This window comes from Rattus norvegicus, chromosome 4 (genome assembly GCF_021556685.1).
Source record: "Rattus norvegicus strain SHRSP/BbbUtx chromosome 4, alternate assembly SHRSP_T2T, whole genome shotgun sequence".
In the NCBI taxonomy this organism is placed as follows: domain Eukaryota; kingdom Metazoa; phylum Chordata; class Mammalia; order Rodentia; family Muridae; genus Rattus; species Rattus norvegicus.
In genome coordinates, this window is record NC_141537.1 from 118,513,802 (window position 1) to 118,539,967 (window position 26,166).

General features: G+C 40.0%; 1 protein-coding gene across 1 annotated transcript in view; it reads right to left on the bottom strand.

The window, feature by feature from the left end:
* Exoc6b (exocyst complex component 6B) overlaps positions 1-26,166 on the bottom strand; it is a 455,557-nt gene that overhangs the window by 160,384 nt on the left and 269,007 nt on the right. The window contains 1 exon segment of the mRNA NM_001109246.3: positions 19,621-19,762. Within this exon segment, the coding sequence (NP_001102716.1) occupies positions 19,621-19,762 (142 nt within the window).

Here is a 26,166-nt window from a genome sequence, read left to right on the forward strand (position 1 = left end):
GGAAGCACTAAGCAAAGACAGTTTCAGCAGAGAGGAGTACCTGGTTCTCTCTGGACCAGGCAAGCACCCTGGCTGGCACTACTCTTCACTAGCACTTTAGTGAAAGCTCTTGGCAACTTTCTAGCTATGTTTGTAAATTTTTAAGTAATTACTTTTAATGTATTTAATTAAAAACAGTCAAAAGTACTGAGAAATTGATTATCATTATACATTTTCCAAAATGTAAGTCAATGTACTTTAGCTAATGCAGGACCACAGGATAAGAAAGCGGCCACAAACATAATATGCCTGCTATCTGCTAGTTCTTCTTTGAAATGGGTTTTGTATCTGACACATCAAAGAATAGATGGCCTCAAATGTGAGAAAAAATAAGGACTGAAAACTGATCGAGCTTAACAGAGAATAAAGGAAGTAACACCAAGACTGGAATAACCACCTTTTAAAATCCTGCCCATCCTCCTTCAGATCACAAAGCAGGAAGATGGCCTTCTGGCACCTCTCAGTGGCCTAAGCGACTCTGCACGGCGACTCTCTGTCTGCCTCGTGAACCCTTTCACTAAAACAAGAAAACATCTAAACAGTCTCACAGAGGAACCTGCCTCTACCTTCAGATGATGATGATGCAGAGGCCCAACGGCCAGCCAGAACGTGCAAGTCCTCGGAGAGCCCACACAGAAAAACCTCACTGGGGAATTAAGGCCTTTCCTGCGTGAGCCTTTTGTATCCCTTCATCACTAACAACCATACGCAATCCAAGGTAACATCTGCCACCAGGAAAGGTACTTTGTCTGTGCCAGCCATCTTTGGGAAGCAGCAGCAATGCTTGACAGTGACATATGATGAGGTTAGAGCAGGACAATCCATCTCCATTTTCTTGACAGGATGGCACCTCAGGCCATGCTGAGGGAGAGCAGGCTGCCTGCCCCCACTGCTCAGGGTGCCAGCATCTACGATCAAGTGGCTGGGTGTCTGGCAGTAGACTCAAGAGAAACAAAGCCGGTCTTATCTCCTGGAATTCAAGGAACTTCTTCCCAAAACCAAAATAACTGCTGAGTGGGCACTACTCAGTGACCCATGTCTGAGTCAGGCCTTGCCAGAGGGCACAGGGTCCATCACCCAGAGTCAAAGAGAAATGACAGTCATTTTAAGGGCAAAGAGGCCTTCTATTTGGGCTCACATGGCTAGGAAAGATAAACCATAAAAGTACTGCAGGAGCAAGCCATGTAAGCACAGAAAGACACCAGCAAAGGCTTACAGAAAGACCTCATGAGGCAGGGGAGACAAACAGCCCAGGTTGCAAAGAAGTACGTGCAGCTGACTAAAGTTACACAGTTGAGGACACTGACTCAGATAACCTTAGAACCATTTTCATCCATTATATGTGCATTTCCACTGCACTTAAATTACACATCTTGATTTTTACATAAAATAGCCCATGTAACTCCACAGAGGGCATGACAAAGAGAATGGATGCACTGATCCAGGTTGCATACCAACACCGTCATCAGCCTTACAGACTCTCCAATTTTCAAGTTTCCACATATGTAGTAATTAAAATGAGAATTAGAAATGATACAGAATAAAACTACTGAAGGGGGGAACAAATGATAAAAACCAAAACAAAGACAGCTATAAACCTTCCTAGTAGGGAGTGAAGCAGTATTGTAAAGCACAGACATAAAATACTTTTCTGATTCCATTAACCAGTCAATCAACCAGAGACAAAATTTATTAACCATGGAGCTTTTCTCACGGAGAAGTTATTGTCTTCATCATGTTAAAGCAATAACAACTAATTACCCTTAGATCTTCACATGTGCAGAGCACGGCAAATTAGAAACACAAGTTTATCTCTCTGCACACAAACTTGAAGACCATCGTCAATCTTCTGACCTTCATATTCCTCTGATGGAAAAGGCAGAAAGAGAATGTGCATTTCTGAATTACAATTCGCATGGTGATGCTGAGGGGAGCAGCTAGCAGGATTGGAATTAACGGTACTGAAACACATTGGATGTCCCAGAAGGCTACTGCACAGAATTTGCACCTCCAAGCTCTTTCTTTAATAAAATGGCTCTCTCTTAGTTATTATTAACCTGGTAAAGGAGGGTTAAATCTGAACTGGGTGTAAATTCTAGCCACTTGGCTCTCTGCGTCTCTTACACTATTTTAATAGGTGAAGAAGGAACACACTTCAGCTGTGATTTCAAAGCATCTTCTGGATGAAGTGTTAAAACAGACTGTGTCTAGAAAGGCAGTAAATGCAACTGTTCATAGCATGAAGTGATCCTGTTAGCTAGAGGAAACGAACATTCCCAAGATTTACTTAATTTCACAGAGAGCATACTTCTTATTTTTAAATGTTTCTCTCCACACATGTACTGGATCCTAAGTGTCCAAAGAAAATCTGCTCTGCAGTGTCCTCTGAGATTTAGAACTGCTTCACCAGCATGTCTTTGTGACAACTCTGATCTCACACACAGGCACCTCCACCAGGGTGTAAAGTAGAGCCGCCTTGATGATTTGACTGCTCTGACCCATCATTATTGAAAGACAAACAATATAAAGCAGATTTTTCCCTTCTTAAAAAAATTACATGTAAGGTTTCTCATGAGGAAAGGAAAAAGAACAAACAAAAAATTCTGACCTTGTTCTACTGGTTACTGAACTTAAAACTGCTCCAGGGTCATTTGAAGCTTGCTTTCAAACTATAAGCTTGAATGGAAATCTACAGGATAAGACACTGTATGTATCTATTCTGAAAGTTTTATCAACATAATAAATATTTAGCAATTACAAATATTTATATATTTGATCAAAGAAATAGTTCACATACATTATCGTCTCTAATCCTTACATCTCTTTGCAGAAATAAAAAAAAAATCCACATAATTTCCCCTCATCTATCTTGGAAATAATCTAATGTGACTTTCCCATCCTGTAAAGTAGACCCCAAAATCCAAATATAAGAATACACAAGACTGTATAGCTAGTTGGTGGCAAAACTGAAGCTAATCGGTTCCAGCCCAGGACTCTCAGTGGGTGAAGTCAGGAACAACTGTCCTACTTTTTAATTGTATGTGCAGGGTATGAACACTAAAAACACCACTCGCCAACTCATAGAACTTGGTATTCCAGCCACATCTCTTTGCTCCATTCTTCATATCATATAACATCTACACAGGGGGACTTCATACCTATGTTCATTCCCAATCTTGAAGCAGGAAGAAATGAACCACAAACTATAGTAGTTTTTACCTATATTAGTTTTAGCAAATTCAACAATCACTTATCCTATAAGAACTAAGTATCAGACACTATACGAGGAAGAAAAGAGCCAAGATGGACAGGACAAACATAATTCTTGACTTATATAATGTATAGCTTGCTATTTTTCTGAGTTCCCCAACAAAGGGGAGAGAGGACCTGTACAGACGATATCCAGAGGTTAGGCACAGCCCCCAGGTGAGGGATCAGGCTACCCACCCTTCTCAAAATTTTAACCCAGAATTGCTCCTGACTAAAGAAAATACATGGACAAAGAGTAGAGCAGAGACTGAAGGAAAGGCCATCTAGAGACTGCCCCACCTGGGATCCATACCATACGCAGACACCAATCCTGGACATTTACTGATGCCAAGAAGTGCTTGCTGAAAGGAGCCTGATATGGATGACTCCTGAGAGGCTCTGCCATAGCCTTACCAATATAGAAGTGGATGCTTGCAGCCAACCATCTTCTGAGCATGGGGACCACAAAGAAGCAGTTAGTGGAAGAGTGAAGGAGCTGAAAGGGTTTGCAATCCCATAGGAAGAACAACAATATCAACCAACTAGACCTCCCAGAGCTCCCAGGGACTAAATCATCAACCAAAGATTACACATGGAGGGACCCATGGCTCCAGCTGCATACGTAGCAGACGATGGCCTTATCTGGCATCAATGGGAGGGGAAGACCTTGTTCCTGTGAAGGCATGATGCCCCAGCATAGTGGAATGCTTGGCTAGGGCCGTAGGGCTGGAGTGGGTGACTTAGTAGGGGAGCATATTCATGGAGGAAGGGATAGAGGGGTGGAATGGGGAGTTTTCAGAGGGGAAACCAGGAAGGGGGATAACATTTGAAATATAAATAAACATGCTTGCTGTATACAAGAAAAACACCTTGATAACAAAGACAGACACTATCTCAGAGTACAAGAATGGAAAAAGATCTTCCAAGCAAATGGTCCCAAGAAACAAGCTGGAGTTGCAGCCTAACATCCAATAAAATAGACTTTCAACCAAAAGTTATCAAGCATGCTGAGGAAGGACACTTCATATTCACCAATGGAAAAAATCTACCAAGAGAAAAAGTCTCAATTCTGAACATCTATGTCCCAAATGCAAGGGCATCCACATTGATAAAGGAAACTTTACTAAATCTCAAAACACATATTGAACTCCACACAATAAGAGAGGGAGACTTCAACATCCCACTCTTACCAATGGATAAGTCATTGTGTAGGACCTGATCAGTCCTACGTCCAGGAGGTCCCACTCACAAAAACACAGAGATGGAGATCGATGCAATGCGCAAGAGGTTTAATAATCTAGTACACTGGAGTGACCCTGTAATCTGGACAGAGGCGACCCCGAAGAACAAAGACCCACACCCTTTATACTGTTTCAGGATATAGGCTTTAGGTTACAGCATGAGTTGGTTATTTCTCATTGGTGAGGCCTATTACTTTTTTAATTCATTGGTGGCCACCTATTATCCTTTGAATTCATTGGAGGCCCTTGGTGGAGAAATATCTTTGGCATGCAGACAGGGTGGTGAAGGACCCCTGTTAAGGGCAGTTAGCTCATTTCCTGGAACAGGGTGTTATCCTAAATTCCACCTGGTGTTTGCCTAAGGCAGCCTTTGTCCTTACAATTGTCACAGAAACTAAACAGAGACATAGTGAAAGTAACAGAGGTTATGAACTAAATGGATTTAACAGGTATCTATGGAACATTTTACCCTAAAACAAAAGAATACACCTTCTTCTCAGCACCGCATGGTACCTTCTCCAATATCAACCATATAACTGGTCACAAAATAACTCTTAACCAATACAAGAAGATTGAAATAATCCCATGCATCCTATCAGATCACCATGGCCTAAGGCTGGTCTTAAATAACAGCAAAAACAAGAGAAATCCCACATATACGTGGAAACTGAACAACTCTCTACTTAATGATAACTTGGTCAGGGAAGAAATAAAGAAAGAAATTAAAGACTTCCTGGAATTTAATAAAAATGTTGACACATCATACCCAAATGTATGGGACACAATGAAAGCAGTGCTAAGAGCGCTAAAGAGTGTTAAGTGCTCCGGTAAAGAAATAGGAGCAACTTAACAGCACACTTGAAAGCTCTAGAAGAAAAAGAAGCAAACACACCCAAGAGTAGACAGCAGGAAAGTCAAACTCAGGGCAGAAATCAACAAAATAGAAACAAAGAAAACAATACAAAGAATCAACAAAACCAAAAGGTGGTTCTTTGAGAGAATCAACAACATAGGTAAACCCCTAGCCAAATTAACTAAAGGGCCCAGAGGCAGCATCCAAATTAACAAAATCAGAAAGGAAAAGGGAGACATAACAGAAGAGGGGGAAATTCAAAAAATCATCAGAGCCTACTACAAAAAGCCTATACTCAACAAAACTGGAAAATCTAGATGAAATAGATGGTTATATATACAGATACCACATGCCAAATTTAAATCAAGAGCAGGTAAACTATCTAAACTGGCCCATATTCCATAAGGAAATAGAAGAAGTCATTAAAAACCTCTCAACCAAAAAAAAAAAAAAAAAAAAAAAGCCCAGGGTCAGATGAATTTAGTGCAGAATTCCACCAGACCTTCGAAGAAGGCCTGATACCAATACTCCTTAAACAATTCCGTACAATAGAAACAAAAGGACCACTACCTAAATCATTCTATGAAGCCACAGTTACTGATACCTAAACCTCAAAAGGACTGAACCAAAAAAGAGAACTTCACACCAATCTCACTTATGAATATCAATGCAAAAATACTCAATAAAATTCTTGCAAACCCAATCCTAAAACACATCAAGAAAATCATTCACCATGATCAAATAGGCTTTATCCCAGGGATGCAAGGTTGGGTCAATATATAAAAATCCATTAACATAATTCACAATATAATCAAACTCAAAGAAAAAAAAACCACACGATCATCCCCTTAGATGCAGAAAAAGCATTTGACAGAACACAGAATCCCCTTTTGCTAAAAGTATTGGAGGACTGAGATTTGGCTGCCATCTACGGATTGCAAAAGGAAGAGGAATACGAGTCATGTGGTTGCTTGCAATGTTACAATCAAAACAGCAAATCGTAGCTCTTTCTAGAAATGTCTACATCAAGAACCTAAGCAGAATTATGATAGCAAAATTTAAGGAGCTCCACTAAGGGCTGCAGCTAGCTGGCAGAGTAAACAAAAATCCAAATGTATGAAGTGAAAACTTCAGCTTGAGCCACAAACTTGCCATGTTCTCTTGGCCAATGCACAGGGGCTAAGCTACCATGGCTTCTTGATTCTTCCCCCACAAGGTTTTCCCTTTTGTTGTCCTTGCCAGAGAAGACTCTCTTCAGCATTCTGTCCTGTGACTAGGATCTAAACTGAAGTGCTTTGGGGTAAGAAGCAAAGTAAGAAAGAATATATCTTGAAGGAAATATGTGTTGTCTTGGGAACCAGAGCAGAAACCGGGGGGAACTGGTTATGCATTCTGCATGACTTATCACTTTGATTGACAACTTAGTTACTGTAGGACATCAGAGTATATAGTGTGGGTTTAGAGCGCAGGCTAATAGGCACTTTCCTTGTCTGCTTGGTTGACTGAGGCAGATCTGGTCCCAGCTCTGGTGCAGCTATTCTTTAAGAAACTCTCTTGACATAATGCAGGCAAGCATCAGAGTCTGCAGACGAAGGAAGCAACATGGACAACACACGTACTCTCTCTGCTTCCACTAGGTTCTCCATGGATCTCTCTCTTCACTTCCAAACATTAGGAATATCTTAGTTATGCCATAAATAAGTCAAGCTCAGAGATTCTTGGGAAGGGTGACAGAAGAGAAACAAGTCAAGAGCAGCTATATACATGGAGTGGAGAAAATTTAAAATGGACACAGTTATAGCAATCAGCACATATCTGGGCTACAAGCCTGCAGTTCAGAAGGACCTTTCTACAAAGGATCCTTAGTCCCTAACATCCAGTAGAATGACCAGAAAGAAGCAGGCTCATTTAAGGTTGCCACAGTGAATATTTCACCTGAGACAAAGAGACTTAAACACATCAATTTTATGGATTATATATGAAGAGATTAAAATAGTTAAACTTTGCAGGAGCTCCTGGTGACTGATATTGAACCCAAATGAATTCTTCAGGAAGTTAGAAAGAAACTTCATCTTTCCATTAGAATGCACATACAACACGTAGTTTTCTGCTACTCTTTTATAACATAGGAGGGTCATTGATATCTTAAATCTGTTTAAATGTTGTATTTAGAAATTAGGAAGAGTCTCCAATTTGAGTCCCTGGCTTGCAAATTAAGGATTATTAGGGTAAGAATGATGATGTGGAAGTCTACAGGGACCTTGTGCTTTTTTAGTAGTAAGCCAAAGCTGAGCTTAGCCAGCCATCAAAACCAAAATAACAAGGCAAAGCAAACACACTAGGATAATTCACAGTAATATATTAATTTTAACTTCTTGTTCAGATATTCATATGGAAAAATTTATGGAAAATAGTGGGTTACAGTAAAATGATAGTTATGTAATATTGCATGTCATAATTTAAAAAGTCAGTCTATGCTATTGCCAGCTACTCTCTGGCCCCAGGAGTCTCCACACCCCCATGGATAATCCCATGCTGAGTCTGCCCAACTTCTCCCATGGGAACTGCTCGCATTTTCAGTCATCCACTCCCTGCGGCAAGCTGTTACAAATCCATGTAACCCAGTAAAATCACAACTCTACAGACTTTTAATTTATCAGTCAGATTTATAACAGTAAATTCCCAACTCACAAAACACCCACACAATGAACTCAGAGCCAATTGATATTGATATAAGCTGCCCACCTAGATTGGACAAATTGTCCTATATTATTCTATCCCTTCTATGATACTCATAGCTCTACCTGTGGCTATTTAAAGCCATGTGGATCTGGTTCATCCTTTTCCTCCAAATTCTTTGTCCTTCTCTATTCTTTGTTCCTTTTCTAAAACTCTCAGCCAACCTTCTTTTCCTATTGCCTAATCACAGGCACTAGCCTTATCTTTTGCCTGCTTTCACCTACACATAGACAACAATCCACAATGTAACATACATTTGGTTTCATTATTTTCTGATTTTGAAGTTTTAAATCTTTAAATAATTTAGGAAGCTGAATATACAATAGAAAAATGAAAAATAAAATATATAGATATGTACATAAGGAAATGATCCTTGTAAAAGAAAAAAATCCAAAACAAATCACTTCTAATAGTTTTACATCTATCTACTTGACTTTGTATAAGAACATAAAGGAATTTTGTATTTCCAGATTACTGCTTAGAGAGGTTAAATAAGATATTGGTTCAGACCCAAATCACCCATTATCAGCCTGTATAAAACCTTAAGTCCAAGGAGATCAAGGAACTACACATAAAACCAGATACACTGAAACTAATAGAAGAAAAAGTGGGGAAGAGCCTCAAACACATGGGCACTGGGGAATTTTCCTGAACAGAACACCAATGGTTCATGCTCTAAGATGAAGAATAGACAAATGGGACCTCATAAAACTGCAAAGCTTCTGTAAGGCAAAGGACACTGTCATTCAGACAAAACAGCAACCAACAGATTAGGTAAAGATCTTTACCAATCCTACATCTGATAGAGATCTAATATCCAATATATACAATGAACTCAAGAAGTTAGACTCCAGAGAGCCAAATAACCCTGTTAAAAATGGGGTACAGAGCTAAACAAAGAATTCTCAACTGAGGAATATCGAATGGGTAAGAAGCACCTAAAGAAATGTTCAACATCCTTAGTCATCAGGGAAATACAAATCAAAACAATCCTGAGATTCCAGTTCACACCAGTCAGAATGGCCAAGATAAAAAAACTCAGGTGACAACAGATGCTGGCGAGAATGTGGAGAAAGAGGAACAGTCCTCCATTGTTGGTGGGATTGCAAACTGGTACAACCACTCTGGAAATCAGACTGGAAGTTCCTCAGAAAATTGGACATTGTACTACCTGAGGAGCCAGCTATACTACTCCTGGGCATATACCAGTGAGTGAGGTAACTCAATCACAAAAGAACACACATGGCATGCACTCACTGATAAGTGGATGTTAGCCCAAAAGCTCATATTATCCAAGATACAATCCATAGACCACATGAAGCTCAAGAAGGACAACCAAAGTGCAGATGCTTCAGTCTTTCTTAAAAGGGGGAATAAAAACATTTATAGGAGGAGATATGGAGACAAAGTTTGGAGCAGAGACTAAAGAGATAGCCATTCAGAACTTGCCACACTTGGGGATCCAGTCCATATATATATACAGCCACCAAAACTAGGCAATATTAATGAAGCCAAGAAGCGCATGCTGACAGGAACCTAATACAGCTGTCTCCTGAGAGGTTCAGCCAGAGCGTGACAAATACAGATGTTGGTGCTAGCAACAAACCATTGAACTGAGAACGGGGTCCTCATTGGAGGAGTTAAGAGAAAGGATTGAAGGAGCTGAAGGGGCTTGCAACCCCATAAGAACAACAATGCCAGCCAACCAGAGCTCCTAGAGACTAAGCCAACACCCAAAGACTATACATGGACTGACCCATGGCTCCATATGTATATGTATATGTAGCAGAGGATGCCTTTTTAGGCACCACTGGGAGGAGAAGACCTTGGTGCTGCCAAGGCTGGACCCCCCAGTGTAAGCGAATGTCAAGAAGGGGAGTCGGGAAGTGGGGGCGGTTGGGGAGGGAGAACACCCTAAGGCAGGGGGTTGGGGGATAGGAGGCTTATGGACAGGAAACAGGGAACATTTGAAATGTAAATAAAAAATATCCAATAAAAAAAATCATTCCTTCTACTTCCAAAAGGGAAAAAAAAAGTAAAATTGACTTTTGGACGACTCTTAATCTCTTGGGATAGCAAAGTTCCTCCTTTCTCTGAAGTCTACTACATCTGCTCTCAGACAACGTCCAGAGCTGGAGCACCACATATATTTTGCTGAATAAATGGACAGGTTACTGAATTAACTTCTAACACCAAATTTCAAAGCACAGTGTTGGAGACTGTTGTGGCTCTTGTATTTGAGCACTGATGAGGAAAGCTATGGAGCCTCACTGGAGAAAGTGAGTTTCTGGGAATGGAAGGAGGCTTGAGATTTGATAGCCTGACTTTGCTTCCTTATCAAGTCCTCTGCTTCCTACTTCACATGCAATGTGACCAGAAGCCTCACACTCCTGCTGCCACACCTTCCCCTACTACAATGGACTGTATCACTTGAAACTTTAAGTCAAATTAAGCTTTTCCTCCACTTAGTTGCTTACCAGATATTTGATGAGAGCAAAATGGAAAGTAACTAATACAGAAATGCGGGATGAAACTTATACATATCAGAAAAACCAAGGTCACTGTTAAAATTTAAAAGTACAGAAATAGTCTTCTCACGCCTTCTTAACTCTACCCTCCAGGTTCTTGGTTTGATGGGCTGCCAGCTAGAATCACTTCAGTATCACACCTCCAGAGGCTGATAACCTAGGCAGTGGCAAGGACTTTAGAACAGTGGAGCTACTGAGTGATTTCTTGCAAAAGTGTCAAGCTGGGAAGAAGACAGCCATCAGCTATGGATCACAATTTCCAGAACAACCCAAGAGGTTTTGAAGATAATTACCAAGAAACTTAAGTTAATTTTTATAGTAAGCTAAATAGCATCTTCACGTTTATAAGACACAAACTACAGACAACATTCAAACCAGAAGACTTTCCAAATGACAGAATCTAGGCTTACTGCTGCTCCTGTTCTGAGGACGATAATGGAGGGAACACAACATTTATCATCCAGTGAAATAAGTCCCTTCATGTATTAGTTTATTCAACTCTAGCTTTACCCTACAATAGTTGGCATTATTCCCATTTAGAAATAAGATTGAAAAGCACTAAATAATTTGCCAGTGTGGTCAATCTAAGAGAAAGAGATAAAATGTATCGATTCTGTCAAGCTGACTAAGATGACACTATCCTAGCGGAGTAACTCAGCTCATGCTGATATGAACGACTCCTCTCTTTGTTCTGGATCTATGAAAATGGCAGCACAGGCCTTAAGAGTCAAACATTCAGTGCACACTTACATTCCATCATGTCCACATTTTCTTTCAGGACTTAGTCACTTCCTCCAAGGACTCACAGACAAAAAGGAGAAACTATCTCTCACATAAACCAGTGGGTAGAAAGATGTACATGCTAATTAACTTGTCATAGGGCTGCTTTTATACGCCTCTATCTAACTATTTGACTTTAATGTATCAATTCTTTAAGATTTTTTATAGACCATTGAGCATCTGAAGTAAAAAATGAAGGGGGTGGTATAGGGAAAGGCATAGAATAGAATTTCTTTCTTCTTAACTGAAATAAATGTCCATGGAAAGTTTCTTGACAGATAAATTACTGCCAGTCAGAAATGAAACGTTAAATCCTCAATCAGTGAAGCTCAGGGGCTCTTTAATATATAGAAAAGGTTTTCATGACTGATGCTAGGTTTATTAGTAGGGTGTCAGGCCGAGTAATGGTTAGTCTCCAGATAAATGCTTACACTAAGTTTCAGTAAAACTGTCAGGCCCCATCAATAGTGTCTATGTTACTTTTCTATTGATGCGATAAGACATCATAACCAATGCAACTTATAGAAGAAAAAACTTACTTGGGGCTTTCAGTTTCCAAAGGTTAATGAGAATTCAAGAACATGATGGCTAAGACACGGCAGGCAGGTAGGCAGGGTGCTGGACCAGTGGCTCAATGTTTATATCTTGATCCTCAATCACCAGGCAGGGAGGGCTAAATGAGAATGGTATGGGGTTTTGAAATTTTTAAACCTACCCCATGTCACACACCTCCTCCAACAAGGCCACACCTCCTAATCCTTCCTAAACAGTTCCACCAAATAGGTACCAAGTATTCAACCTTGAGCCTATGGGGTTGATTCTCACTCAAACTACCACAAGTAGTCTCAAGTTGAATGTTAATACTAGTTTTAATAGTAGGACTGTCAGGTCTTGCACCTTAACTAACCCTGAAGCTACATGGCCTTCCTGACAAAATCCTGGCTCTTTAGAACTGGAAACTGCTTTGACATAGTTAGCAAACTAGTGTGCTCCAAACTCTTTAAGAGGATCATCTCTGCACTCTTACTCTTAATGGAGAATTGCCTTTGCACTGTGGAAGTGGACTCACCTGAAGAGCCACAAAAAGTTGTTCATTCATCTAAACACAAAGTACTCAAAGATCAAGTTCTAAGAGTGACTTTTTTTTTTCATTCTGCACTATTCTTTCCAGAACATTTCTCTTCTTCTCAGCCGTATGTTCTACTGTATCCCCCTTTCTCTGTTGCGCCTCTTAGCTTTATGACAGTGACAGTCCACCAGTCATTGCCTATCACTCATCATGCCTTCCCTCCCTGGGAGACTGACTGGAGTCTAACTTCAACCTCTTCCCTCTTTTCCTTCTAACACAAAGAATGCTCATTCTTTCTTCAACTCAAGAGAATGGCTTTGTTCTTGGCTTCAGTAATCAATTATGATTAATTTAGCCAGGGATCATGCTTTTATCCTTCTAGCATATAACCTATTAAGACATGAATTATAAGAATGAATTTTGGCTAATTAGATGCAAAAACATCTAATAGGTACCTTCTAGGATGAGGTTTTCACTACTGAGTATTACCATATCTATATGACATTCCCAGAATTAGACTTGTTTCTAAATTGTAAGGAAGTAAAGCAATGATTTTACTTTTAAGAAATTATATGATATATATTTTATGTATGCACACATGCATGCATATTCTTATGTGAGTATAGTCACATGTGTACCATGGTATATGTGTGGAGATCATAGGACAACTTCAGGTGTGAGCTCTCACTTTCCATTTCTTTTTTTGAGAGCCAAACTTAGTGGTTCACAGATTCTGAGGATTCTCCTGTCTCTGATTTCAATTTTGCTGTAGGAGATCTGAGATTACAGATACATGCTGCTGTGCCTGGCTTTGACTTGGGTTGGAAGGATTCAAGTTTGGGTCCTCATGCTTGCATGGTAAGAACTTTGCCCACTAAGCCATCTCTGAGTTTTCAAGAACCATGGCCATGCCTCCTGAACTCTAGCTCATGTTTTTTCAACTTAGCAAGACAACCACACTTGTAGAGGTGACCTTTCTTTTCTTGGTTTACAGAATGAGCTGGAATCTGTTTGTCCCTAGTAGGTTCTTATAGATCTCTTTCTCTCTCTGAGGATGACAGCTCTGCAGGAAAGTAGTTTTGCTTTGTCTCTTTTCTAGTTTCCAACTCCATTCTCATTAGATGGCTGTTCTGTCCAGCTTATTTTCAACAACATTGAAATGAGTGTTCTGCCCATCAGTCTATGGTGTATACAGTAGTAGGCTCATATAAATGTCTCTCCAAGAGTTTTTAGAAGTAATTGTTTTCATTATACAAATGATACATACATGTTTATTACAGAAAATATTTAGGGAAACTGAAGCTCATAAAGCAATTAAAGGCTTGAAAGATGGTAGGGCTAGTGCTATTGCTCAGTGCTACAGTAATTGGCTAGCATAGGCAAGACTCTGGGTCTCAAATCAGTCCTAGAGGAAATATAATCAGTAGTCAAGGATTTCACCTTCATTTAAACAATGCAAAACAGGGATGGAAATTCAAGTCACTAGACAGAAAAAGAACAGAGCAGATGCTGAAAATCACAAATATCTCACTGGATACTTGGTGATGCGCTGTTGTGACCAAAACACCTGACGCAACCAATTTAAGGGAGATAAACTTTATCTGAGGTTTCAATTTAGGGGATTCCCATCCTGCCTATTAGAGGGGAGCATGGTAGCATTCACAACAGCAGAAGCATATGGAAGAGATTCCTTACCTCATAGAAAACCAGAATGCAGAACAATACTGGAATCAAGAGCTATCCTAACAATTTCAAAGCCTGCCCCCAATGATCTACTTCTATGAGCCTCAAGTTCAGTGTCTCAAAGGATAGCATTGCCATCTGAGGAACAATAAAACATGAACTTGTAGCAGATATTACAGATTAAATTATAACAGGCACAAAATCATGTGTTTGTGGAAAGTGATTTCCCAAGCAGAGAAAAGCGAGACCACAAATATGCAGACTAATTTGTGTAGGTCCAGTTGTACCTACTGTTTCCAACACGCAGGACAGAAGGCCTGCCACGCTCTAGCATGGTGGGCTGAACACTTCAAAGGGCTTTGCTTTGGAATTGTGCTTATTGGGCTGCTACAGACCCTATGAATGCTTAAAAGCACCCCTTGACTGCATACAACCAATTCCAAGTGACTTTAATCTTTTAAATTAAAACACCAAACAAGGTAAAATTTAAAATCTCAGAAATTCAGTAAATAATGAAAAAATGCATAGCATTAAAAACCTCAGAACCAGTGGGAAAAATTAATCAGGGAATATGCTGAAAACCATGTAGATATAAGAACTATTTGAATAGCAATTATTAAAATGTTCTATATGTCAAAGAGGAAAAAGAACCTGAGAATTGTGGGACGACAACTAGAAAAGACCAAAAGGGAACCAAAAAAAAAAAAAAAAAAAGGTGCTGAAGCAGTGTGGGTAAGAAGTCAGGGTGGAGTGTCTAACTAGCATGTAAAGCTCCTGCCTCCTAGAACTGCCTTGTGAATAACACAACAGCCCCAACTGGCGCTCATAGAGAATTATCAAAAGACAAGTGCTGGAAATGAGGAATGAATGTGAACTCATTTTTACTGCAGATTAGAAACTATTGAAAACCATTACCAAAGAAGATAAAGCAATAGACAGAATTCAAGATTAAGCATATCAGGGATAAAAATGTTGAATAAATAAATGGAGCATTAAAAACCCAGAAGACACTGGAAAACTGAAAAGGTGTTGCAACATTTTAAAGTGTTCCTTGTGAAAAAGTATTTGCACATCCTGTCTCCTAGTTACTACTGACAACTGTAACAACTAGAAGTAAACAAGGAGCTACAGTAGTAAGCCGTAAGCCACACAAGATCTAACAAAAATCAATGTAAGCAAGACAGTGGGGGAGGGCAAATGATATAAGATACAGGAGAGAAAACGTAGAAAGCAGCAGGAAATGTTCAAGGCCAGCCTCGGATACAGAGTGAACGGCAGTGCATCCTGAGCGGTGAGTATATCTACAACAGAAACACAAATAACCTCAGCAACAAAGCCAGCCCACAGCCAACAACAACAGGAGAGTGCAGGGGTGTGCTGGGCAGGACCAGTGAGTGCTACCCTGTCACCCTATGAACTGTCACACAGCTGCTTAGAACACGCATATAGTTTTGTCCAAGTGAAACAGGAATACTTAATAAACTGGGTCATTAAAAATAATCTCAAGATATTAGTACCAGAACAGAAATTATGCAGAGCATGCTCTCTGACTAAACTTGAAATTATAACTGAATTTGTATAAACATTGGGGAAGTATGCCACAAACTTCTAAATAATGAATAGATCAAATCTGAAAACCCAATGTGTTCATAGTTGTGTATTTCCAAACTTTACTAAAAACTATCTGAAATAAAAATGTATAAATTAAAAGCAGAAAACATCCCCCAAAATAAGAAAACCTAAAGGTAATATGAAAATACTGAATTGAATAAAAACTTAAAATGAATGCAATAAGCTAATATGATGGCAGATAGCTACATTCCCGACACTCAGGAGAATGATGCAGTAAGTTTGAGCCCAGCTTGGACTACTATATGGGGAGGCACTGTTTCAAACATCAAGTCAAATCAAAATAAAAATACTCATGTAACTAAATATGTAGAATGCAGCTGATGCAAACTCAGGAGTTGTTTTAGTCGGGTAGTCTACTGCTATGAAGAGATACTATGACCAAGGCAACTCTTACAAAGGAAAACATTTAACTAGGAGCTGGCTTACAGTTAAGAGGTTTTAGTCCATTGTCATCATGGAAGGGAGCATGGCAGCATTCAGGCAGACATGGTGTTGAAGACATAGCTGAGAGTTCTACATCCAGATCCAAAAGCAGTAGGAAGAGAGAGTGACAATGGGCCTGGCTTGAGCTTCTGAAACCTAAAATCCCACTTCCTCCAACAAAGCCACATCAACTTCAACAAGGCCACATCTCCAATAGTACCACTGCCTATAAGCTATGGGGGCCTTTTCATTCAAACCATCATCACAAGACTAAGTCCTACTATTAAAATGTTCATATCAGAAAAGAGTAAAATCTCCAAGTATCTAAATTTCTACCTTACTTTTAAAATAACAGCAAATTAATCTTAAAAGGAAGAAAATCCTAAACCAACTAGACAGCTGAAAATGGGCTCGCTCAGTCTGCACACACACTCAGGCTCTCTTTATGTGGTTCATCTACAAGAGCTGCCTATACAGCTTCCTCATATTATGGAGGCCTTGGCCTCTACAAGCAACACTAACTGAAGACAGGGATGTTGTGTCTTCTCTCAAGGTCTAGTCTCAGAAGCCAGGAAGGGTTGCTGCTTCCATATTCTATTGTTTACAGTAAAGTCAGAAACCTGCCTGGATTCAGAGGAGAAAATGAGATGCCATTTCTCAGTGACTGACAGCCTCAAAGCTCTAGGAAAGGGTATGGTAGAAACACTGCTGGAGATGAACCCACCATAGAACTGGGTAATGCATGGCATCACTTCCCTTTAACCTGAAAAACTTTCTGTATTTGCTGTGGCATCGATCTGACTACCGGTTCTCTCGATTTCTGTGTATTTGAACTAACATTATTTAGCTTTCATTCTTCAGGTATATTTTTGAGAGATTCAGAATTTTACTTAACTTGACATGTTCCTTTTTTATTCTAGGGCTTTGAAGGTATCATTGTATAGTGTTCTGATTTGCATGTTTCTGATACTAAATTCAAAATAACTCACATGTCTTTTCCTTCTTTGGCTGATTTTTTCTTTATTCTGCTTACTTAATAATCTATGCTATTGTGTGGCTTTCTTTGTCCTTAACTTGATAAAGTATTTTAAGCTTCTTGAAAAATAACTAGATCAGTACCTTTTCCTAAATGTAGAAAAGTTCTCTTCCAGTCATATATCTTTTATTACTTTTTGAGGCAAGTTTTTCTTACATAGACCAGATTGCCCTGGACTTCACTATGGAGCCCAGGTCAGGCTGAACTTAAACTCACAGTGCTCTTCTTGCCTCTAGCCTTCTGAAATCTGGAATTATACATCTCTTACACCAGAGAGAGCAAGAAGGAAATGAAACTACAGGACTGGTAGAGTGTGAATTCCTGGATAGTAGTTATGAGGAAAGTGTAGGAGTTTCCTTCAACACTAAAGAGCCACCTTATGATCCACTCCAGAGAAAATAAAATCTTTTCCAGAGTTTTTCCATGTTTATCACAGTATAGAAGAGCTAAGACATGAAGTCAAGCTCTGTCACCACTGGGTGAGCAGATAAGAAACTGTGGCTCTGTACACAATGAACATTAAATGGTCTTTACATACAAAAGAAACACCTTCATTCATGACAAGATGGGAAATCTGGAAGTCATTATGTTAAGTGAAATAAACAAAGCTCAGAAAGACGAAAACTCCATAATTTCACTTGATTGTAGATCTGGAAGAGCCAAATTCAAACGTGAAGAGTGAAGAAGGCAAGGGCTGGTAGCTAGGAGAGCAAAGGCACTGGAGGAGTGTAGATCGAAGGACTAAAAATCCAATTTGGATGGCAGCAGGTTGAGATTTATGATCCGAAACATAAAAAAGGTGTAGAGTAATAATCAATTTATCAGTTTAATTTAGCCATTCTGCAATACACATACACATACTCAAAACATGTGGTGATGACAATTATATACAACTAAGAAATGCATGACAGTTTCTTTGGAGTCTGAACTGCATTAAGCTGTGGTCTAAGTGACACACAAGATGCTTCCCTGGGTAGCTGTCGCCTCGAGGTCTTGGAGGAAAAGATGGCCCCTGGATTCCTAGCCATCTCATAGACTCCAGTGGCTTCTTCGTTGTCTTAAGCATCACGGTGTTCCTGCACATGGCAACGTACTGGTGGCCAAAGGCTCCGACGCTGCCCTACTGCAGATTTCCAGAGCCCTCCTCTTCTCTTTCCTCAGCTGTCTCATCAGCCCCACACCCCACATCTGTTGGGGTCTGTAGTCTTATTTTCACTGGTGATACAGTGTTGCCATATTGCAGTTATACAGTATTTGCAGATGAAAGCCCAGGGTAACACAGAAGCTTCTGTCAAAGATCAGATTGATGCTTTGTTGTCCAGCACAGAGGCATAGCTGCTTCACGAAGGTCCCTATTTTACAGATGTTTGTGGTAATATGTTACGACGGCTGGAAATGGAAGTCCCTGTAAGTGCTATTTAAAAGACCACCAAAGGAAACAAACTGAGCAGTCACTGTAAGTGGCCAAGGGAAGGAAGCAATTACACAGCCTACCAACTGCGACACCTCTGAACCACTACAATTACCACGATGGCAAGATATGGATAAAAGGTGCATGTTCATGGCAACCAACACCTGTGTAATTGGACTTAAGACCCGCTCAACAGAAGGAACATCATTCTGACACTGGAAACCTAGCCAGCTTCCTAGGGCCAGTGAAGTCAGTGACATTAGAAAAGAAACTCCTGCGGCTTTGCTAGACCATCATAATTCCATACTACATTCTAAATCTTATCCTTAGGCCACAGGTAATGTATCTACCACTTCTCATCAAGAAGCCCCTCTATGCAGCAAATGGAGGCCATCGCAGAAAACTATAACTGGGCATACTGATCAACAGATCATGGGGAGCACAGCCAAAAGAGATACAACTATAATACTGTTCATACACCCATGGCTCAGGGAACATGGAGGAGAAGGAGCAGAAAGATAGTAAGAGGCAGAATACCAAGGGGCTGCTGTGAAAATTTCTCCTAGAGATAGCTGAACAAGACCAAAACAATGGTAATACCAAATGGCCGTGTTAAGAAGGAATGGGGACATCTCATGGAATCACACTCTTATGCAACGAACCTCAGGCCACAGTGCTTGTTGGGAGAGGAATAGGTTTCTCCTAGAGATGAGCTTCATTACTGGTTGGCCAGTACAGTGTAGGAAGCTTTGAAACCATATAAATACCACCAACAAAAATATATACACAGCAGATTGTATTTATGCACAGACAAACACACATACACACACACACACACACACACACACACACATTTGTAAAGTGTTTGGTTTTTCTTTCACATTAATGACAATGAACGTTTATAAAACAAGCAAGCAGAGATAGTTCACAGACTTACGTTCACATTCTCTGACATCCAGATTGAACTGCTGTAATGCTCCCAAAGTGAGCTGCCGTACTTCTGCTTCTAGCAAAAGTTGCATCAAGGAAGTGGCTAAATGCTTGCAAGCTGACATACAGGCTGTCTGGGCCACCTTTCCCTGAAATACAAACATGTAAACCAGAAAGTTAATGGATTAAAACCAAATGCCATCTAAATCTATTTATTCATTTGTTTATTTTATGTATTGAAGACAGAATCAGCCACCGCAGGATAACTTCAGACTTGCTTTGTAATCAAGAATGACCTTGAATTTCTGATCTTACTTTCTCAGCCTCTGAAATGTTGCTGTTGTCAGTGGGAGCCATGCTAGGTTATGTGGTCCTGGGGTCAACCTGGGGTCTTTGTGTGCCCTAAACAAGCACTGCACCACCTGGGGAGACCCCTACATATCAAAATTTAATCAATTTATTCTAGTCCTCAATTTGGAATTTCTAATCACGATACCTACACATCTTACAGCCTTGGAAGTGTACACATGTTAACAGCAACTATTTTAAATACTGGCTCCATCCCACCAGTCATGATAATTAAAACAGTAAGCGATATTCACAAAACCCAACTATGGAGCTAAGAAGCATATTAGTTTTAGATCAACAGTAGAGATGCAATATTCCAAAATGGTAAGTAAACTAAGAAAGAATATTAAGAGGAAATAAATATAAAAGTCTTTTCCAAAAGAGCATAAATTTTAGCAATAGTTTCTAGATACAAACCAGTACTTATTGCTCTATGACTTATCTGTAAACTCAAAGCAAATAGAGCCTCTGAAATGTCATTAAAAAGGAGAATTTTGGGCAAAGTTTAGAACAGAGGCTGAAGGAACACCTATTCAGAGCCTGCCCCACATGTGGCCCATACATATACAGCCACCAAACTAGATAAGATGGATGAAGCAAAGAAGTTCAGGCCGGCAGGAACCGGATGTAGATCTCTCCTGAGAGACACAGCCAGAAACCAGCAAATACATAGGCGAATGCCAGCAGCAAACCACTGAACTGAGAACAGGACCCCCGTTGAAGGAATGAGAGAAAGGAAGAGCTTGAAGGGGCTCGAGACCCCATATGTACAACAATGCCAACCTACCAGAGCTTCCAGGGACTAAGCCACTACCCAAAGACTATACATGGACTGACCCTGGACTCTAACCTCATAGGTAGCAATGAATATCCTAGTAAGAGCACCAATGGAAGGGGAAGCCCTGGGTCCTGCTAAGACTGAACCCCCAGTGAACATATTTGTTGGGGGGAGGGCAGTAATGGGAGGAGGATGGGGAGGGGAACATAGACAAGGGGAGGGGAGGGGTTAGGGGGATGTTGGCCCAGAAACCAGGAAGGGGAATAACAATCGAAATGTAAATAAGAAATACTCAAGTTAATAAAGATAAAGATTAAAAAAAGGGGTGAATTTTGGTTTCTTACAAAACACTGAGATTAACATAAATTCTAAGCTAATTTTAAAATTATTTAAGTATCTTTATAAAAGCACTGAAAGCACTTATACATTCACTAATATTAAAAACATAGTTTATGCTCCTCGATGACATCACTAGTTACTGTCCTACTTTGCATCAAAAGTGGCCGTTATTAGTATTAGGTTACTCTTGTGTACACTGTAAACGCTGTTCCAAGGGGCTGGGGTACGGCTGAGTAATAGACCACTTGCCTAATGGTGTTTGAGGCCTTGGGATGGATCCATGTCCAGCACCACAATGAGCAAAAGAAAAAAAAAAGGAGAAAGAAATGCTGTTATGACAAGTACAGGAGCAGAAACAATGGGCTTCTGCTGTACGCCAACCTTTGGTCATCCCTATACCATACTTCCTAACCCCAAACTAGCTAGGAAGCTGAGGAGTGGTCTTGGACTCCTGATCTTCATATTCTCTACTGTCCACATATTAAGATTAAAGGCCTGTAATTTACCACACTTTAGGCAGTGCTGGAAATGAACCCAAAGCCTGGTGCACACTAGGTGACCATTCTCCCCACTGAGCTACATCCCAGCTCCATTAAGATTTCCTTTCCTCTACATTTAACACCAGCAACCTCACTATCATTTACTAAAATTGACAATAAAGGTGACAATAGGTGACCTAATGAGGTCACTTATATAAACATGCTCTAGAACATTGGCTTTGGCCACTCTCTACATTTTACTATGTGAAAACTAAGATTATTTTAATGGTTGGGTTTAAAAAAAAAATCAATGCTATTTCCAGCACAGTTCCTCCTGTGCACCAGGTGCTCAGCAAGTGCAGTACACTTATAATTATTATTCCTGTCCTGGTAATATAGCACTGGGTGTATAAGCTTAAAATGTTTTATGGATTCAAAATATTTTATTGCTTATGTCTTCTACAGAATCACATGAATTTCTACTTTTAAATCAAGTAATTCTGCCTGTGAGGGAAAAAGTGAGAGTGCATTTCCCTCTGAAGCAAATCAAGGGAAGCAAGCAATTAAATGCTAATTTGAGCAGAGTAAACGCTAAGCCCTATCTGATTTTAGCAGAAAGGGTTACAAGGCCAAAATAGTACAGAAGCTTTACAAGAGTGGTGGGGATTGCTGGGTGAGCCTAATCACAGTCCCAGCACAGCAAACGGGCACAAGTCACAATGAAAGTACCACAAAGTATTCTGCACAGAACAACAACTCCTGCACTCTGGGCTCCCACAGAATGAGTCTCCCCAGCAAAACACAACAACTTCCTTTCTCTCTATATAACTCCTGTTCAGGTTACATGTCAATTTCATTCAGCCTGCCCATTAACACAGAAATGTTTTTGAAGGTATTCAGTCTCTGTCATGCTGGCCAATTCACCAGAGGGCAACCTAGATGTCAACAAATCAGACTCAAATATTAATGAGCAAAAGGTCACAAGGAGGTAATCTCCAAGGTTCTCCTGGTTCCTGTTCTCTGACCCCACCCAATCCCCTGCCCTTCCTCTGGGCCTTCTTTTACATACATTTACAATCATGGTCTCAATTTCACGACTCACCCTCTGGACTGTAATTTCCCTGAAAGTGTGTTTTAAGTGGAGGACTCCCAGATGCCAGATAGCAACCCAAAGGTGACCAGCAGACAGAAGAGTTTCCAATAAAAGGGAAACACCCCCACAAACCCAAATATGATTTTAAAATTTGATTTTTAACTACTAGAACATGAGAAAGGGGAGGAGGAAAGAAACCCCTCTTTCAAACTTTCCAATAAGCTATTTAATAAAGTGACAAAGCAGAGCATATGAAAATATTAACCAAAGCTTCCAGGAAAACCTGTATAATCCTAATTGTTTATTCAAGACCTTTACAAACCTCATAAAAAATTAAGTGGGTTTGGAAAAAACACACCAAAGCCATAGGAGAAAGTTTACAAAATACAATGGTGCTGACGCCTGCCTGTCTGCCAACCAGTCCCTTTAACTCCAGTGTAGACTTATTACTCAGTTCCTAACTGTCAGTCCCTAAGTAAGAGTACTGTCCCTCCCAAACACCTCATTAGCTGCCTTGCCTCCTTGCTTTCTTGAACTAATGCATCCTGTAGGTGTTCTGCTTCTTTATTCTCTGCCAATAACAAATGCTTCATTGCAGAATACGTAAAACCAAGAGATGACTCTCACAGGAAACTCATTTAAAAATTCTTATGTGAATTTAACCAGAGTTTTAATTAATTTCACTGTGGGAGCAGCATGTCCATTTATGAGAATCAATAGTAAAATGAGACAGGTCTGAAGAGAATCAAGACTCTGGTTCCCATCAACCTTGGATCAGATCTTGGCCTTTCACTCATGTAACCTGAACAGCATTAGTTAATGTTGGTTGGACACAGCTGCCTCACAGTAAACAGGGATAAGCATGCCAGTCTGACTGTGAGTATGAATGGAAATGGAAGCCAGAGCTGTTCAACCTGCAACAGTAGGAGGGGTGGCTACTTTGTTACAAGACACTCCTACAACTTAAATATTGATCACCCATGGTTAAAGGAAAATTCAAAGTCAAATTGCTTGAGTTTCCAGGCAAAATTAAATATTTCACATCTCATTAAAAACTACAGTAAAATAAGTAACATAAACTGTTAACATGAAGTAGGATCATCAATAACTTTCTAGCACCAAACTCACTCTTGAGTTCATTAGATTATAAGAAACAGAGAAAAGCAAAAAAAATCAGTTTGGGAAGAAAGATATTCATAAGTAATTCATATCTCAAATAAATGTGCATATCCTCCCCACTCATTTTCCCTTCTGAATAACTTAAGAAGGGGGCTGTAAAGAGGGGACTCCTTTGGGCCTGGCACACAGGTCTCAGATCATGTCAACAGTTAGAGAGTAGGAAACCTGAAAGATTACCTTGTTCATTAGGAATTTTATACCACACAAGTATGTAAGTGTGATGAAGCGATGGCTGGTGAGCAATCCCCCTGGCTAACAGCCCTCTCAGTGCACCTTCCCTTCAGTACCTCCAACAGCAGAGACCCAGCAAAGGACAAAAAGCTTCAAAATGTTTAAATGAAGACCAATGAATCCAGAGACAAAGCCGGAAGCTCAGTGGAAGAAAATCTGCCCAGAATTCTGACTGTGGAGCAAGAGCGTGCTTCAAAAGCCTCTACTGTTACACAGTTCTGGATGACCCTGACCAACAGAAGCACAGCAGCTCTATATTTCATAGTTTCTCCTCTGTCATCATAGGACTGTTTCATTTATTCCAATCTGCTATACTTCTTTTTATCTAAACAGGTAGAGTTGAAAGGTGAAGGGCAAATCAGGTTAAGCATCATTGCCAACACATTCTGCTAGGACAAAGACAGTGAAGATCTTACATATTTGTGGTCAGGGAAGTAGGTGTGCTGGGTGACCTTGACCACCAACCTCACCAACCAGACCAAATGCAGAAGTGTCCAGGAGGTTAACAGCACAGCTCTCAGTCTGTCTATCATTGCATTTCCAGAGAAGGGTAACCAAAGGGTGCCTTCCCCAGAATTTGAGTGGCACATCCCATAAAGATACAGGCACACACCGTCAAACAGTGGATGGAGCTTGGGAATTCATATGTTAGAATAGGAGGAGGACTGTGGGTCCAGAAAAGGATAGGAACTCCACAGGAAGACCAACAGAGTCAACTAACCTGAACACTTGAGGCTTTCAGAGTCAACTAACCAAAGAACATACATGGGGTGCACCAAGCACATATATAGCAGATATGCAGCTTGACTTTTATGTGGGACCTGAACAACTAGAGCTGGTATCCCAAAATGGCTGCATTGTCTGGCCTCTGTGGGAAAAGGAGCCAGGGTGGGATGGGGAATAGGGATACCCAGTGGAGAAGGGGAAGGGGAAGGAGATTATGGGAGGGGGTAACCGAGAGGGGAATAGTGAGAAGGATGTAAAGTGAATAGATTTTAAATAAATAAATAAATAAATAAATAAATAAATAAATAAATAAATAAATAAATAAATAAGGAATGGAAAGGAGCAAGGTAGAGAGCAAAGCATTCTCTGTCTTCGGTTCCTGGCTGACACAACAGGAGGGACTGAAACATATGATATCATACACAGAAATAAATCTATTCTTTTGTAAGTTGTGCTGTTTAGGGACTCTGTCATAGTTGTGAAAAACAATACAGAAAGGGCACACGGGGCACAGGACAACTACTGCAGGCTCTCTAGTTGTCAGCTCTTTAAACCCAATACAGAGGAACAAGTCGGTTTTCTGGGGCCTCCAGCTCACCAATTTTAAAGCACCATCATTAAAGCAGCACTCTGTGAAAGCCACTGCAACACAGCATGGAACCTAATTAAACCCAAGGTCAGTTTAACAGCTGCCTAAGACAAATGTGGATGCTAGTAACTATTGCTATAAGACATAAGCTAAGAAAATAATTTTTTAATAACAGTGTTCTTGAACTAAAATACTAGAACAACACTGGTAAAGTAAATGTGGATAGAAATGTAAAATAAACATTTTCATTAAAATAAATAATACTTTTGATACTTAGATAAAATGTTTTAAAATTCTAAGGTGGAGTGTTTTGGAAAAATTAAGATTTATGCTTTTAAAACTTCTAAGTATGTGCAAAGATTAAGCAGATTTGATCTATGCAGCAAACACACATAGAGAAAGTTAAAAAGAGATAGTGTGAGACCAGGCAGCACAGATGAAGCTAAGTAGCTAACTGTATCTTGTTGAAATAACCTTGACCAAAGATAAAGACAAATCACAAAGTTAAGTGGTAAAGCTAGCACATAAAATACTGGGTAATAATAAGAAAGAAAATTTTCATATATTAATGAGAAATATCTTCACACCTAACACAAGAGTATCACTTTCTATAAGCATTCTAAATATAAAACTCCCAGCTACCAAGACCTTCAAATGACACAGAACAGTCCACTAAATCGTGTTAGAAAACAGTCATGTGAATACAAATATACAAGAAGGCATAGACAGCAACAGACCATGACAGCATACACTGAGATTGACACACCAGGCAGAATGGTTGGTGGGTTAAC